We start from the raw sequence: 12,861 nt of genomic DNA, 5'->3' as shown, positions 1-12,861 counted from the left end.
CGGGTTTGTCAAATCAGGCGAGTGTATCGTCCAGATACTAGAGCATAAATCGAACCATACAGCTGGAGATCTCGCCCTGGGGTAAAAATATAGAATATTTGCAACTTTTCATTTTCTAATGGGGTAGAGTAGGCTAACTATTCAATAAGTTATGCTCGCCCGCCAAAAAAGAAAAGCAAAATGATGAAAATTAATGAACATAAATAATAATTTCTGTTTTTATGTTACAATTAAAATTCCACTGCTCATGAACGCGTGTTTTTGCAGCGTGTCTTTGCCGACAAGAGTTGTTCAGAATTGAGGCTAATGTTATTGACAGTATCAAAAAAACAAAGCGGCCAAAAGTTAGAACTTCTAGTTAGAGTCAAAGTAGAAAACGCAGCCAATATCCCTGTTTCGAGCTTCATCATCCCTCCCCTTGCCTATAATTGGCGTCTGCGGCACACTGGTGTTTGTAAGTGTTGTCACTATGTCACTATAGGTTCTCTAAAGATGCCTATATGCTGAATTATGGTGCGCATATTCACGGTGTCGAAGAAAGTCCGATGCGGAGCATGGCTGAGCAAAGTCTTTAAGCAAGGTAAATACATGGCGTGCATTTATTATTTATATTTATTATAATAAATATAATTTAAATCTTCTTTCGTACATTCGACCATTTGCCTACTTAAGGCAATGGAAACATAGCTACGAAGTGAAGAGCTTGCGCCGTAAGCTGAAAATGGTTTGAATTCAACTCGTGTGCTTGAGAGACACTTGATAATTCATATAGTTACTAGTGTGCATCCCACGACTGTAGATAACTTTTGAAATTATAGCATGGTGTTTTAATTCACGTGGTTCAGGTTTAAAATCATGGAAGCCTACGATCCTGGAAAGACTTGGAGATGTAGCCTATTAAACACACACTTGAACTGAAATTTGGGTGTATAATGATACATTTAACAAGAGATTTATACGGTTTTATATAGACCAAAAAGGAACATTAATTAATACAATACAATTTGTTTTTAAAGTCTTAAGCAACTGTAAGTACCGTACATTATTGCAGAAATGGGAGAATTACCTCAGGATACAAAGCTATGGTGTAGAATAATAATATGAATATAAAATAATATGCTTGGATGTGTGTTGTAATTAGGTTTATCTAAAACTCTCTCTCTCTCTCTCTCACACACACACACACACACACACACACTACAAGGAGTACATGGAGATTATGCTGCCTGTTGTGGTCTTTCTGATATTACAAACACAAATACAAAATGGTTGGTGGACTTTTTCTCACTTTCCACTGAAAGGTTTCTGAAGTGTTTTCAGAAAATACGCTGAAGCTGTGGAGCTCCATAAAACTCATCTGATTTAGTATCATTTGTCAGCATTGCATTTCTTATGACGAATAGCACTTCAAAAATTAAATGTCCCATTAAAATCCTGCTTGAATGTTTTCTTACAATTATTGAAATCTCTTGGGAGTAACCTTCACATAAGTCACATGTAGCTTTTTATGCGTTTCTTCTTTGATTTTCACCGTGTATTTACAAACTCCTTTGTGCCGCAAATGAGATCGTCCTGTAAGATATTAACTTGGGGTGTGTCCTGCTGCATGTCAGTTGACGCCAAGCTTTTAATTGTCTTTGTTTCCAAGTATCTGTTACTCAGAGTTGCTTGGGTGTACCGGGTGGCAGCTGGCGCTATGGACAAGTCCATCCCCTCTCTACTGCTGATTCTGGGCGTTAAATGCTTGCTAAACTGGACTGTGGTGCTGAGCCTGTGGCGCCACATGGGCCGAAGCTTCCTGGGGACGTTCTGCGTCTCGCTGTCGCTGGTCGACACGCTCCTGGGACTCTCCCTTTCCGCCATCTACGGCCTGAAGGACTTCCGTCTCCTGGGCCTGAGGTTCACCCAGCACCACATCTGCCTGCTGATCCAAATAGCTTGCTTCACTTACAGCCTGCTGCACTGGCCCCTCTTCATCCTCGCCGGACTGGACCACTACTGGACCCAGCGGCTCTGCCCTCACCTCCTGCACTGGTCCCGCAGGCTGGCCTACGCCCTGGGGGTATGTGTGGTCTGGACCCTGGCCCTCCTCTATGTCTTTTTGGCTTCTGATTCCCACCCCGACTTGGAGGAGGACTTTCACCTCCTGCTCCACTCGTGCCTAATGTCCGGCAGCCCCCAGACCACGCAGGTGTCTACGGTGCTCCTACTGGCTTTGGGCTGCACCTTCCTCTACTGCTACCCAGAGCTGAGAACCGCAGCCAGCGCAGGGAGAGGCGGGGCCAGGCCGGTCCCAAGCGTGTTCCGGACGGGCAGGCCGCTGAGCAGGCACGTCCTGTGGCTGACCGCAAAACGGTTCCTCAGCATGTGGGCGCCCTTCATAGTTTTCCAGTTGGCCGTCCTGCTTCTTCGCGTGGAGATCCCCGCGTACCTGGACATGAACGTCCCTTGGCTCTGCTTTCTCAACAGCTTCCTGATCGGCGCGGTCTCCTGGAATCGCTTCCGAAACTTTAATCTCGGGAAGAGCCCCGTGTCCGTGGACGGCTTCTGCGATTGGGATTTCGGTTCCATTTCTGCAGAGGTGAATGGTGAGATGGCCTGAGAATAGAACACCTCAAAGAGGAAAATGACCACACTGTTATGGTGGGAGGTGTGAGGGACACTCATCTCAAGTGGTACAGATATGAATCTGCATCTTACACTTCTATTCTTGGTGGTTGTGACACTTCACTAAAGGAGTGGTGCATCAAAGTTTTCGATGATGCATCAAAGTCAAATGCAGAAAACGAACTCACAACCTCATTAGCCATTGCTTGCAAAGTGGCAGCGCTGAAAGTAGCCACTTATAGCAATGAAATTTTGAATGCAACTTACTGTATATAGAATTGTTTGGTACAGTTAAACATACATTAAAGCTCAGTAGGCCGATAGGCAAAAGAATGTGACGAACATTAAGCATCACATTGTTAAATTGCACCTTACCGAGAAAGCACTTAACAAGCGAGAATAGCTGCATTCATGTGGTCACCCTTGTCTGTCACACATTCACGTTTGGGATCAACGGGCCTCATTTATCAAACGTGAGGTGAACAAATTTGATTGTAAATTGTTCGTAAATGCGTTTAATCAAACGATGTAGGATTTATCAAAGTTTTCGTATTTCAATTTGTTCGTAGGATGCGAAAAGATTTCAGGAGTGCTCTAAACTGTTCGTATTGTGTACGTAAATGAAAAAAGACCGTTTTAAAGCTTGCTTTGCATGCTTGTGCTTTTATTATTCCATTCATTTGTGTTTTATTTTGATTTGATTAAAAAAGTAGCTAAATTATTTGAATAAATTAAGTCAATGGAATATTACAATTTTTAAAATTATTATATAAAATCATAATTGGATTCAATATTAATTAGCATAATCCTGAGTAATGTAATCCTTAATTGCAATTGAATATTAATTCCATAAAATACAAAGTTTACTATAAATAGGGCACAGAAGTCATGGCTTAGGCCTTCACTGCTATGACTGAAATCGCTTTATTAGAAAGTTTTCTTCTTTGCCTCAAGTTTCACCCATTTTCGTTTTACCTGTTAGCGTAAACGGAGACACAGGGTTTACAACAACAGCTATATCTACCTAAGCTTTCGTCTTTGTAACAAGCACTGACTCAGAACAGGTAAGAACCCAAAAGCACAACACAGAAACGATCAGGTGAGAATTCAAGATTCACAAGGTTTAATCCAGAAGACAGGCAGGGTCAGAACCAGGAAATCAATCAGCGAAGGCAAACCTAACAGACAGAGCAGTCAGAGAATCAGAGTCCAGGTAGTCAGACAGGAGGGTACAGAAATCGGGTAGTGAAAGCTTAGCACAATGCAAAAGACAATCTGGTGAGGAACGAGTGGAAATTGATGGGTATATATACTGAGGAACTAATGAGGGAATGAGCTGCAGGTGGGGAAAACCAGGTGAAAGGAATGAGGTGGCAGCATGGCATGTGGGAGTGGCAGGATCTGAAACGACAGGAGAGTTAGTGACATGGCATGAGAAAACAAACCCAGTAGTGACATGGCATGAGGAGAAAAAAAACCCAGATGAATGAACTTGGAGCTCTATTTTAACGATCTAAGAGCACGGTTTAAAGTGTATTTAGGGCGTGTCTAAATCCAGTTATGCTAGTTTAATGGCGGATAATCTGAGCGCCAAGTAAGGCGCATGGTTCAAAGGGGTTGCATTTAGTCTCTTAATTAATCATAGGCGTGTTTTGGGCGTAACATGAAATAAACCAATCAGTGTCATCTCCCATTCCCTTTAAAAGCCAGGGGCGCTTCACCTTGGCGGATTGCTATTATAATGGCGGGTTTGCCAAGTAGTAGGAAAGAACGCTTCTCTGCAGAGGAAACGGTCCTTCTCGTGCGCGAAGTGAAAGTGCGCGAGCAGACCATCAGCAACAACAGGATTCCACCAAATATTATATTATGAATATTATGTTAATATATATATAATATTATATTAATATTATATTATCATTATTATGACGGTTGTTTTTTTTTTTTTTTAAATATCGCGCGTTGTGCACCCACCTATGTAGGCGCCTATTAGCCTACTATCTTAATAATGCGGTATTTTACATATTTTAACAGTAAAATACTGCGCCATTGACTTAAGACCTGGTTTTTGTTGGTCAATCGCGCAATCGCTTTCCGCTGCCTCAAGATAACAATGCGCCTGACCACATCTCATTTTAAGACCAACACGCGCTCAGAGGTGCGCAATTACATGTGCTATTTAAACAACGTGGGCGCTGGACGGGAAAATGACAACTGCGTCGGTCTGAAACTAGCAAAGACACTTGAATGAATGAATGAATGAATAAATACAGGGAGATCAGGAAGGTTTCATGACAGTCTTTACCGGCCCCGACACTCCATTGCTTACACTACTGAATAAAATATGTTTTGGCTTGTAGTGCCCTTAACAGCACGTCAATCTCCACTTCAGAGAAGTTTTTAGTGTTTTCTCGACCATCAGAGGAACTCAGAACTGGTATTTCAGGGGCGTCAATTTATGACAATAACAGGTTACATCACATTACGTGCATTTGGCAGACGCTTTTATTTTATTTTTACGTTAATAAGTTCTATGAACGTTTTTTATTTACGATTGATCAGTATTTATCAACAAGCGAAAAAAGCAGTGTGTGCGTGTTTGGTGTGGCGACATAACGGTTGTCTGGCAGTCGGAGGGTTGCCGGTTCGATCCCCCGCCCTGGGCGTGTCGAAGTGTCCCTGAGCAAGATACCTAACCCCTCCCAACGAGCTCATTGGTACCTTGCATGGCAGCCTTTCACCGTTGGTGTGTGAATGGGTGAAGGAGAGACATCAATTGTAAAGCGCTTTGGATAAAAGCGCTATATAAACGCAGTCCATGTGGTAAATCCGGTGTAACTTGTTAGCTCCTTTCCTATACATTTACTCGTGGTTTTACGAAAATACTGATAAATGAGGCCAAAGGTGAACTATGCGCAAAAGGTGAATGAATGTCCTTTTAGAAATGACGCTACAAAAATACAGCCAGTGGAAAAAAACGGCTTCCTTTTTTTGCAACGGATTATAAAGATATTTAAATACATTTAAAGACTGCGGTTGGTAGGCTACTGTTCAATAGAGAGTGGTGAGTGTGATTCTGTGAAGACACCAGAAGATAGTAGACACATGTTCTTTTGCAGAACTGTATAATCTGACGCTGGTTTTAATTTATCTGATTAATATCTTTTCATTAGCTTCTATTTCCAGTGTCACAGCAGTTTTACCTCAGCAGTAAGAACAAGTGCATTTATCACTTGATTTGAGCAGTGACAATTAGATTAAAGCTGTAAAATTCACAGTAGGCTAATGGAAACATGGGTTTTCAGGTTAACTATTGATGAACATGAGGCTTGCTTTGGGGACAAAGGTGCAATTTCTGGTACTATAACTACAACTGCAGCACTAAAGATATCTTTTTATTTGTGCCTATATATTTATTGGAGCAGTTTATGAGAAATGCATGACCAAAAAAGAGCGTTGCATCTTAACATGGACTTTGTGATTTAAATGATATGCAAATGTGAACAATGCAAGTCAGCACACCACAAATGCATCCACTGGAGGACCTTGAAAAGCAAATAAAATGTGATGATAAAGGGAAGACATATTTTAGCTTTGCCATGAAGATGATTGCTGTTTGTAGAGGGTAAACTCACCATTCTGTGAATGTTGTACTATGCCAGTGTTTCTCAACCTGCTGCCCAAGCCAAAATTGATCAATAAATTTGAGCGTAAGTATTTATAATAGCCAACATAAGGTGTGTGTGTGTAAAGACCAAGTTTGGGAACCACTGCCCTAACCATTATGCTGTAGACGTGACAAGTTTCAAAGGTGACACCTTAGAATTGGTGAAATGAAAAACAAAAAATTAAATATACAGCAGTTCCAGTATATCTGTTGTTGTAATCTGCATTTGTTAAAGATTTTACTACCATAGGCTGTGGGGAATGCAATTTCTGAGTTTTGTGTGGGAATGTGTAGTGAAACAACCTAGTTTCTGATGTGTTCTGGCATTGTGGTTGTAGACGTTGAAGTGTGATCACATTATTAAGAGGTGGGGTCATTCGCAGTCAATGGCCTTTTCAGGAACTGTGCTTTGCATAGCCCGTTTGTTTTAGTAATTTCCATTTTGATTTAAATTTTCTCAAATAGAGCCAGCAAATGGGGCAGAACTACGACAGAGTGTTCATTCAGCTAAGGCTTTGCATTTCATGACTCTCTAGTGACCCCTACTGGTTGATTTGGAGTCTTCATGCCAAAGCTGCACACAAAGCATCTTCCTCCTACTCAGGTCTGTGCAAGCTCGGTCTGTGGGCTGCAGCATGAAAAGCAGCGGGTGGTGATACCACATTTCACCAAACTACGGATGTCTACACCAGCCACATTAACGCGCTGTAAATACCTAACTGGACATTCCAGATTAGGGAGGTAATTGGGCATGTTGAATTAATAAAATAAAAAAAATCAGTCAGATACTACACCACAGGCTGAGCTCCTGTCAGCAGCGGTTCCCCCCAGCAGCGCACCAGAGGCCCACAGGCCTCCGGTTGTCATGAGCGAGAGATGCTCCATGCTCAGACAGGCGGTAACTCTCCTAAAGGGACCTGCAGTGCGGAAGACAGCCGCCGGCCTGAGTGCAAACACACGCACTTCACCGGCCGCGTGCGCGAGTGGAGGCAACGCAAATGTGGCTGCAGAGGTGCATCTGGCGTAACCTGAACACGTATACCAGTGCATACTGAACTAATGGGTACGCTTTTGAGGGGGGGAACAAAAAAAACAAACAAAATGACTAGCATCCCCTGAACATGTATATCAATGCATACTGAACTAATCAGTACACTGAGGGGGAAAAACCGAATGACAATATAGCCTTCGAATGGAACATTAAGTAAATCCAGTCAGTTCGTGATTAAATGCATTTGTCAGGCTTTGTGGGGAAATAAAACACAGTTGAAGAGTATAAATAATGCCCCTGTACCAGTGTGTGATCGGCAAACAAATCAATCAAACAACAGGTGTACCCTACAGAACTTTACTTGAATTTGATCCAAGTTCATTGTCTATACAGGATATATTTACAAGAGCTGAAATTGGAAGGAGAAAAAAAAACACTACATACAACTGAGATAATACCTAAAAGCATATACAGGTATATATTTCTAGTAAATACCAATTATGAGAAACGGTTAGATGCAGTGTCCTTTGCTTATAAAATTGTTTTTTTTTATATCACAACATGAGGTAGGAGGACAGTGTCTTGTCTCATGCAAAGCAAGAACCAATGTTTCATCACACTGCGGTATTGGCAACATAGTAACATTGTATGTAATGATCATTTACAGACACTGCAGTTTGCCTTTTAGAGTAGCGATGAAAAAATATTTTAAATGTTAACAAAGCCATAGATAGTAATATATCTATCCTATTACATGTTAGATGTATTCATTTATTTTTCAATAACGCCAAGCAGCCCGACACAGAGTAAGCAGGCTTTTTCTCCCAAGAGTCACATCGTATCACAAGTCATAAACCCTTGTGTAAATTAGCTTCCGCGTCTGAGAAATGGCTAATTCCATGTGCGACATCCACATTTAAAAAGGAAGATAACCCATAAGAAAAGTACATAATTCAGAAACCCGACGGCCCCATTGCATTGCAAGGACGTCCCCCCGCTGAATTGCTAAAAGGTTGCTTTCAGTCGTTTTCAAGCGTTACATGATACGCTCTTCCTCTCTGACAGAAAGAAAACGGAACGCGTAAATAAATGATGAGATTGTGCTGTGTTCGCTGAGGAGTAAAACCCTGCTTACCACGTAAGGACTACATTGTACTGAATTCATTTAGCAACGTGGACATACTGCGCACCCATAAAATATGTACACATTCACATCTACCTTATGCTCTCATAACCAACGCGGCGCACAAGGCCCTGGATGCTGCTCCGTAGGCAACGGCAGCTCTGAAGCAGGGCGCCCGTCTCCTTTATTCTCTGCCCCCGCGTATCGAATGCTAATTACACAACAGCTCACGGTGGTCGCGCAGTACATGGGAAAACGGCTTCAAAAATAAAAAATTTAAATAACCCCAAACTATTAAAAAAATTGCATTCAGTTGGCGCCTACCGAGGTAATCATGGTAAGGATAAACTTAATACTGATCATCAATAGTATTTGTTGTAAACACATCAGAAACAATGCATTTCGTTAGTCTCGTTACAAAAGGGTTTCTCTTTTTTCTGCCTAAAGGATGATTTTATTCCGTTCTGAATTTAAACGAAATGACTTCATAAGACCGCAATGCTATTTGAAGATGTCGCTCCGCTTTCTTTCAACTGTAGTGCTTAGATGGCTTCTCCTCAAATCCCTTCTCTGTGCTGGGAGGGGGGCTCGAAGGAACGACGCCTCGCTCGCTAACCTGCGCGCAGTCTTGAACACTAACCCCAGGTATCACAGCTTGATTCGAGGGTAAATGCTGCTAGGCTCGCCTCTTCAGACCCATTCCATCACAGAGGTGCTCTCAGTAGAGACACCTTGTGGTTAGCTACGGTGCTACTACGTAGCAGGAACTGGAGTACAGGCTTTGTCGGACTGCGCTTCACCCTTTTCAGAGACGGTCAGAGCTCACGGTACATTTAGTACTCCACGCACGGAGCATTGTGTGCCTTGCTTCACACTTTTTCAGTTAAAAAGACAATTCCTTAGCAGCACGGGTCTTGTACGAACATGAATCAAACACTCACATTTGATGTCAATATGAATTAGGTAAATCTGCGTTTTTCACAATCCATCGTATGCAGCAGTTAACCGGTACTTCTAAACCTCATTTGTTGGTTACGTCTGTATGAAATTAAAAAAAAATGAAATGTTATTTTTTTCAGCGACATATTTAGGGGAAAAAAAACAAAAGCTTATATATATATATATATATCGCACAATTAGTAAACAGTCTTATCTACTGAGCTGAAATGCACAATATTACTCATGTATAAATCAGTAATGGAAAGTAGCAAAGCACATTTTTTCTGTCACACTTGTTCATCCAGTGTCTGAGAACTCAAACGCTCAGCCACTCACATGCATACACAAAACTAACTTTTACACCTATCACAGGTTCAAAACAATTACAAAAGCCTTTCGATTTGCACTGGATTACTTTGTGAGAAGTCAAAACATTTTGTAGCTCCTTGTCTCGTCTTGTCTTGTCCATTTTACATAACCTTTTGAAGATTATCTGTAATAACAGCTAATATATTAATGACTACTGTAATATATACAAAGTGAATATAAATCTTTATTAGTTAATACATTAAATAATCTTAGTATAATTTTAAGAAACGTTTATATATGGAACAATAGTAGAGCACACAATTGTTTATCGCATTGAAATATTCAGAATATTTTCACTTATGAAATGAACAGCAGGTTGGATCTTTGTCATTATGAAAATGGATTTCTTTAGCATTTGTGAATGAATTAGTATTGTACACTGTGATGGATGGGGGAGGTTCCGCTATTGTCTAACAAGGGCCCTGTTATTGTTTTACGAGGGTCTTTTGAATGTCAATTGAAAGGTTGAGCAAAATGGAATGTTTTTGAATTTGCACTGAATGCAAACTCACAAGCTTGCGTGAAGCCACGCTTTGCCCCTCGTTCATAAAGAACTTTGATTTCAAATCGGTTATTTACACATTGCCTTTCAAGTTCTGTGTCTCGGGCTATGAAAATATTTCTGCGTGGTGACTACACAAAGCCAATCTTTCCATCTGTCTGTCATCCAGTCATTGTCTGCTGGAGAATAAACAAACAGCTGATTGGCTCGTAATGAGAACCTGGGTGGGGTGGGGTGGGGTGGGGGGGGGGTATTACCCAGTCCAAGCCCTATCCTGGGGGCAGACTATCTGCAGACAACAGCAGCTGCCCCATTCTGTCCTGACAAAGACCTCCTGCCCCCCCCTCAACTCCCACTCCCCTCCCCTCCCACCACTTCCCCCAACCCCCAAACCAGTTTTCGGGCCACCCAGTAAGCAAGGGAGCCAAATCCCCCCAGCTCCACCTCCCACCCCGCCCCCCCCCCCCCCCCCACCTCCGACTGAGGGCTGTTTGTTCAGCGAGCCGGAATAACGTCTACCAGGGGCTGGGACCAGGGGCTGGGCCGGGGGCGGCCCTCTAATTCATTTCACCTGTGACCTACATTTTCACAACAAGATGAAGGTTTGACAAAGACAAAAAAAAACAAAAAACAACCCCCCTTAAAAAACAAAAAACAAAAAAACAAAACAGCTTTCTCTGGAGTGAAAACAGCAGTCTGCTATCTGGGGCGCTGCTGCACACGCTCGTTTGTGTGGCCTGGGCGCTGCCGGGTCCCGCGCCGGGGGACCCAAACGGGGCCCCCGAAAGCCGCCGCCAACTCTCGGAGCGCCGGACCGGCCCTCCTTCGGCAAGCGGTTAAGGACCGGCACCCGACTCGCGGTCGCCCCCTTCCCCTTCGCCCTCCTCTGCCGGTCTGGCGTCGGGGGAACCCGCTAGCGCCGCCATCGTTTCCGCGCTCCGCAGAGTCGGGGGGGAGGGACGGGGCCGGGGCCCGGGGCCGAGGACGAGCGCTCCGATCGGCCGAGCTCGCGAGCGCAGTCCGGGCCCGGCTTCACAGCCGGAAACACACAAACGCCGCGGCGCTCGGCGCTTCTCCTGCTGCCTTCCGGCTGATTCGAGTACTTTTTTCCCTTTTCTTTTTTCTTTTTTTGCGCATGTTCATTTTCATGTGATTACAATGACTACTAAATGAGCCGCACGATAATGTTTCATACTCTTAAACATTAATAACCTCTTTCTTTTTTTTTTTTGTCTTTTAGCATTAACGAGTAAAAAATAAATATGTCCACGCTCCGCGGTTTCCCGCCGATGCTGGTACGGACCCTTGGCCGCATGTACAGGAGGAACACGCGGGCGGCGCCATTTTGTATCCGCGGTGCCTGTCGTGTCAGTCAGGTAGTATAAACATGATATACTATAAAGTGAACGTTGGCAAAAGTTCCTTTCAGTCACTTGAGGGCTGAGGGAGAGGACAGTCCGTCTCGATCCCAGGTACAGCTGAAGCCCCGCCCACAGGGGGGGGGGGGCGGCGCAGGAATCGTTGAGGGGCGGGGTCTGTATGGAGGGGGGCAGGGCAACAGGGTGGGACCACGGGGCCGGGCAAAGCTCCCAAAAGAACACCCTGCCGCCTGCAAAAGCAGCATTTCTGTAAAACTTTAAATAAAAAAAAACTTTCACATCTCAACAAAAGAAATTAAATACTGTTTAGAGTGAACGAATATGAATGTGAACCCTCATTTTCACAGAAGTTGGAAAAAAAGAAACGGTACTTCCACGTTAAAGAAAATAAAACAACGGGGCAGTGGGGGGGACGGGGGGAGAGCAGCCGTGAAAGAGGGCTGCTTTGTCTTTCCAACGCAGGCTGTAGAGTCTGTAGCAGGGTGCCAGGCCCTCCGGAGGCCCCTCTACTCGTGGGCGGGGCTGACCTCGGCTGGGGACGAGGCCGGGGGCGGGGTTTCGGGGCCGGCGCCGGCGCCGGCGGGCGAGGGCTTCCCCGCCGCCACTGCCGCCGCCGCCTCGGACATCTGCTCCTTGAGCCGGGAGATCATGAGCTCCAGCTTCTCCCGCGCCTCCCGCTCCCTGCACAGCTCCTCCTGCAGCTCCTCGCGGTCCGCCTCCGCCCGGTCCAGCCGCCTCCGCAGCTCCGACAGCTAGAGCCCCGCGAGAGGGAGGGAGCGAGGGAGGGGAGGAGAGAGAGAGGGAGAGGAGAGAGGGAGGGAGGGAGAGAAGGACAGCAGGAGAGGAGGGGAGGGAGGGAGGGAGAGGCAGGTAGAGGAGAGCGATGGGAGGGGGAGGGGAAGGGAAGGAGAGGTGAGAGAGAGAGGAGGAAAGAGAGGGAGGAAGGGAGGCAGGGTGAGAAGCAGGGAGAGAGGGTAAGCGATAGAAGGGGAAAAAAAACAGAGGGAAGTCAAATTAGTCACAGCAGTGTACAGCCAAACAGACGACCACAAACGCACACGCACACACAAACACACACACACACACACAGTCTGAGCCAGACGGCCAGGGAGTGCAGCCAGCAGCAGGGGCCTGGCGTTTGTGCGCGAGCCCGGGGAAACTTCCAGAATCCGGCAGTGCGGCGGCAGCAGTGAAGCCTCACGCGTCGCACAGAAAGTGAAACAAAGGGCACAGCCCAAACGCTGGCAGGACAAGCTGCCGCACAGGCTCAGTACATCTCCCACTTCG

The 12,861-nt window shown here is 44.7% G+C and overlaps 2 protein-coding genes across 5 annotated transcripts in view; one reads left to right on the top strand and one right to left on the bottom strand.

Moving 5' to 3' along the window:
• Nucleotides 1-476: 476 nt before the first annotated feature.
• Nucleotides 477-3,311, top strand: gpr160 (G protein-coupled receptor 160). Its single transcript, XM_064338777.1, has 2 exons — nt 477-580; nt 1,649-3,311. Exon 2 carries the CDS (start codon nt 1,697-1,699, stop codon nt 2,600-2,602), a length of 906 nt encoding a protein of 301 aa, XP_064194847.1. The 5' UTR covers nt 477-580; nt 1,649-1,696; the 3' UTR covers nt 2,603-3,311.
• Nucleotides 3,312-7,605: 4,294 nt separating this feature from the next.
• The window catches only part of skila (SKI-like proto-oncogene a), a 30,431-nt gene continuing 25,175 nt past the window's right edge, over nt 7,606-12,861 (bottom strand). For 3 of the 4 annotated variants that reach the window (XM_064338768.1, XM_064338769.1, XM_064338770.1), the window contains exon 8: nt 9,858-12,326. In XM_064338768.1, the coding sequence (XP_064194838.1) occupies nt 12,081-12,326 (246 nt within the window). In that variant the 3' untranslated portion in view covers nt 9,858-12,080. Of the gene's footprint in view, nt 12,327-12,861 lie in introns of all 4 variants that reach the window. The other variant, XM_064338771.1, reaches the window with a different exon arrangement.

Source organism: Anguilla rostrata, chromosome 6, assembly GCF_018555375.3.
Source record: "Anguilla rostrata isolate EN2019 chromosome 6, ASM1855537v3, whole genome shotgun sequence".
Classification (NCBI taxonomy): domain Eukaryota; kingdom Metazoa; phylum Chordata; class Actinopteri; order Anguilliformes; family Anguillidae; genus Anguilla; species Anguilla rostrata.
This window is presented reverse-complemented; position numbering and strand designations above follow the sequence as displayed.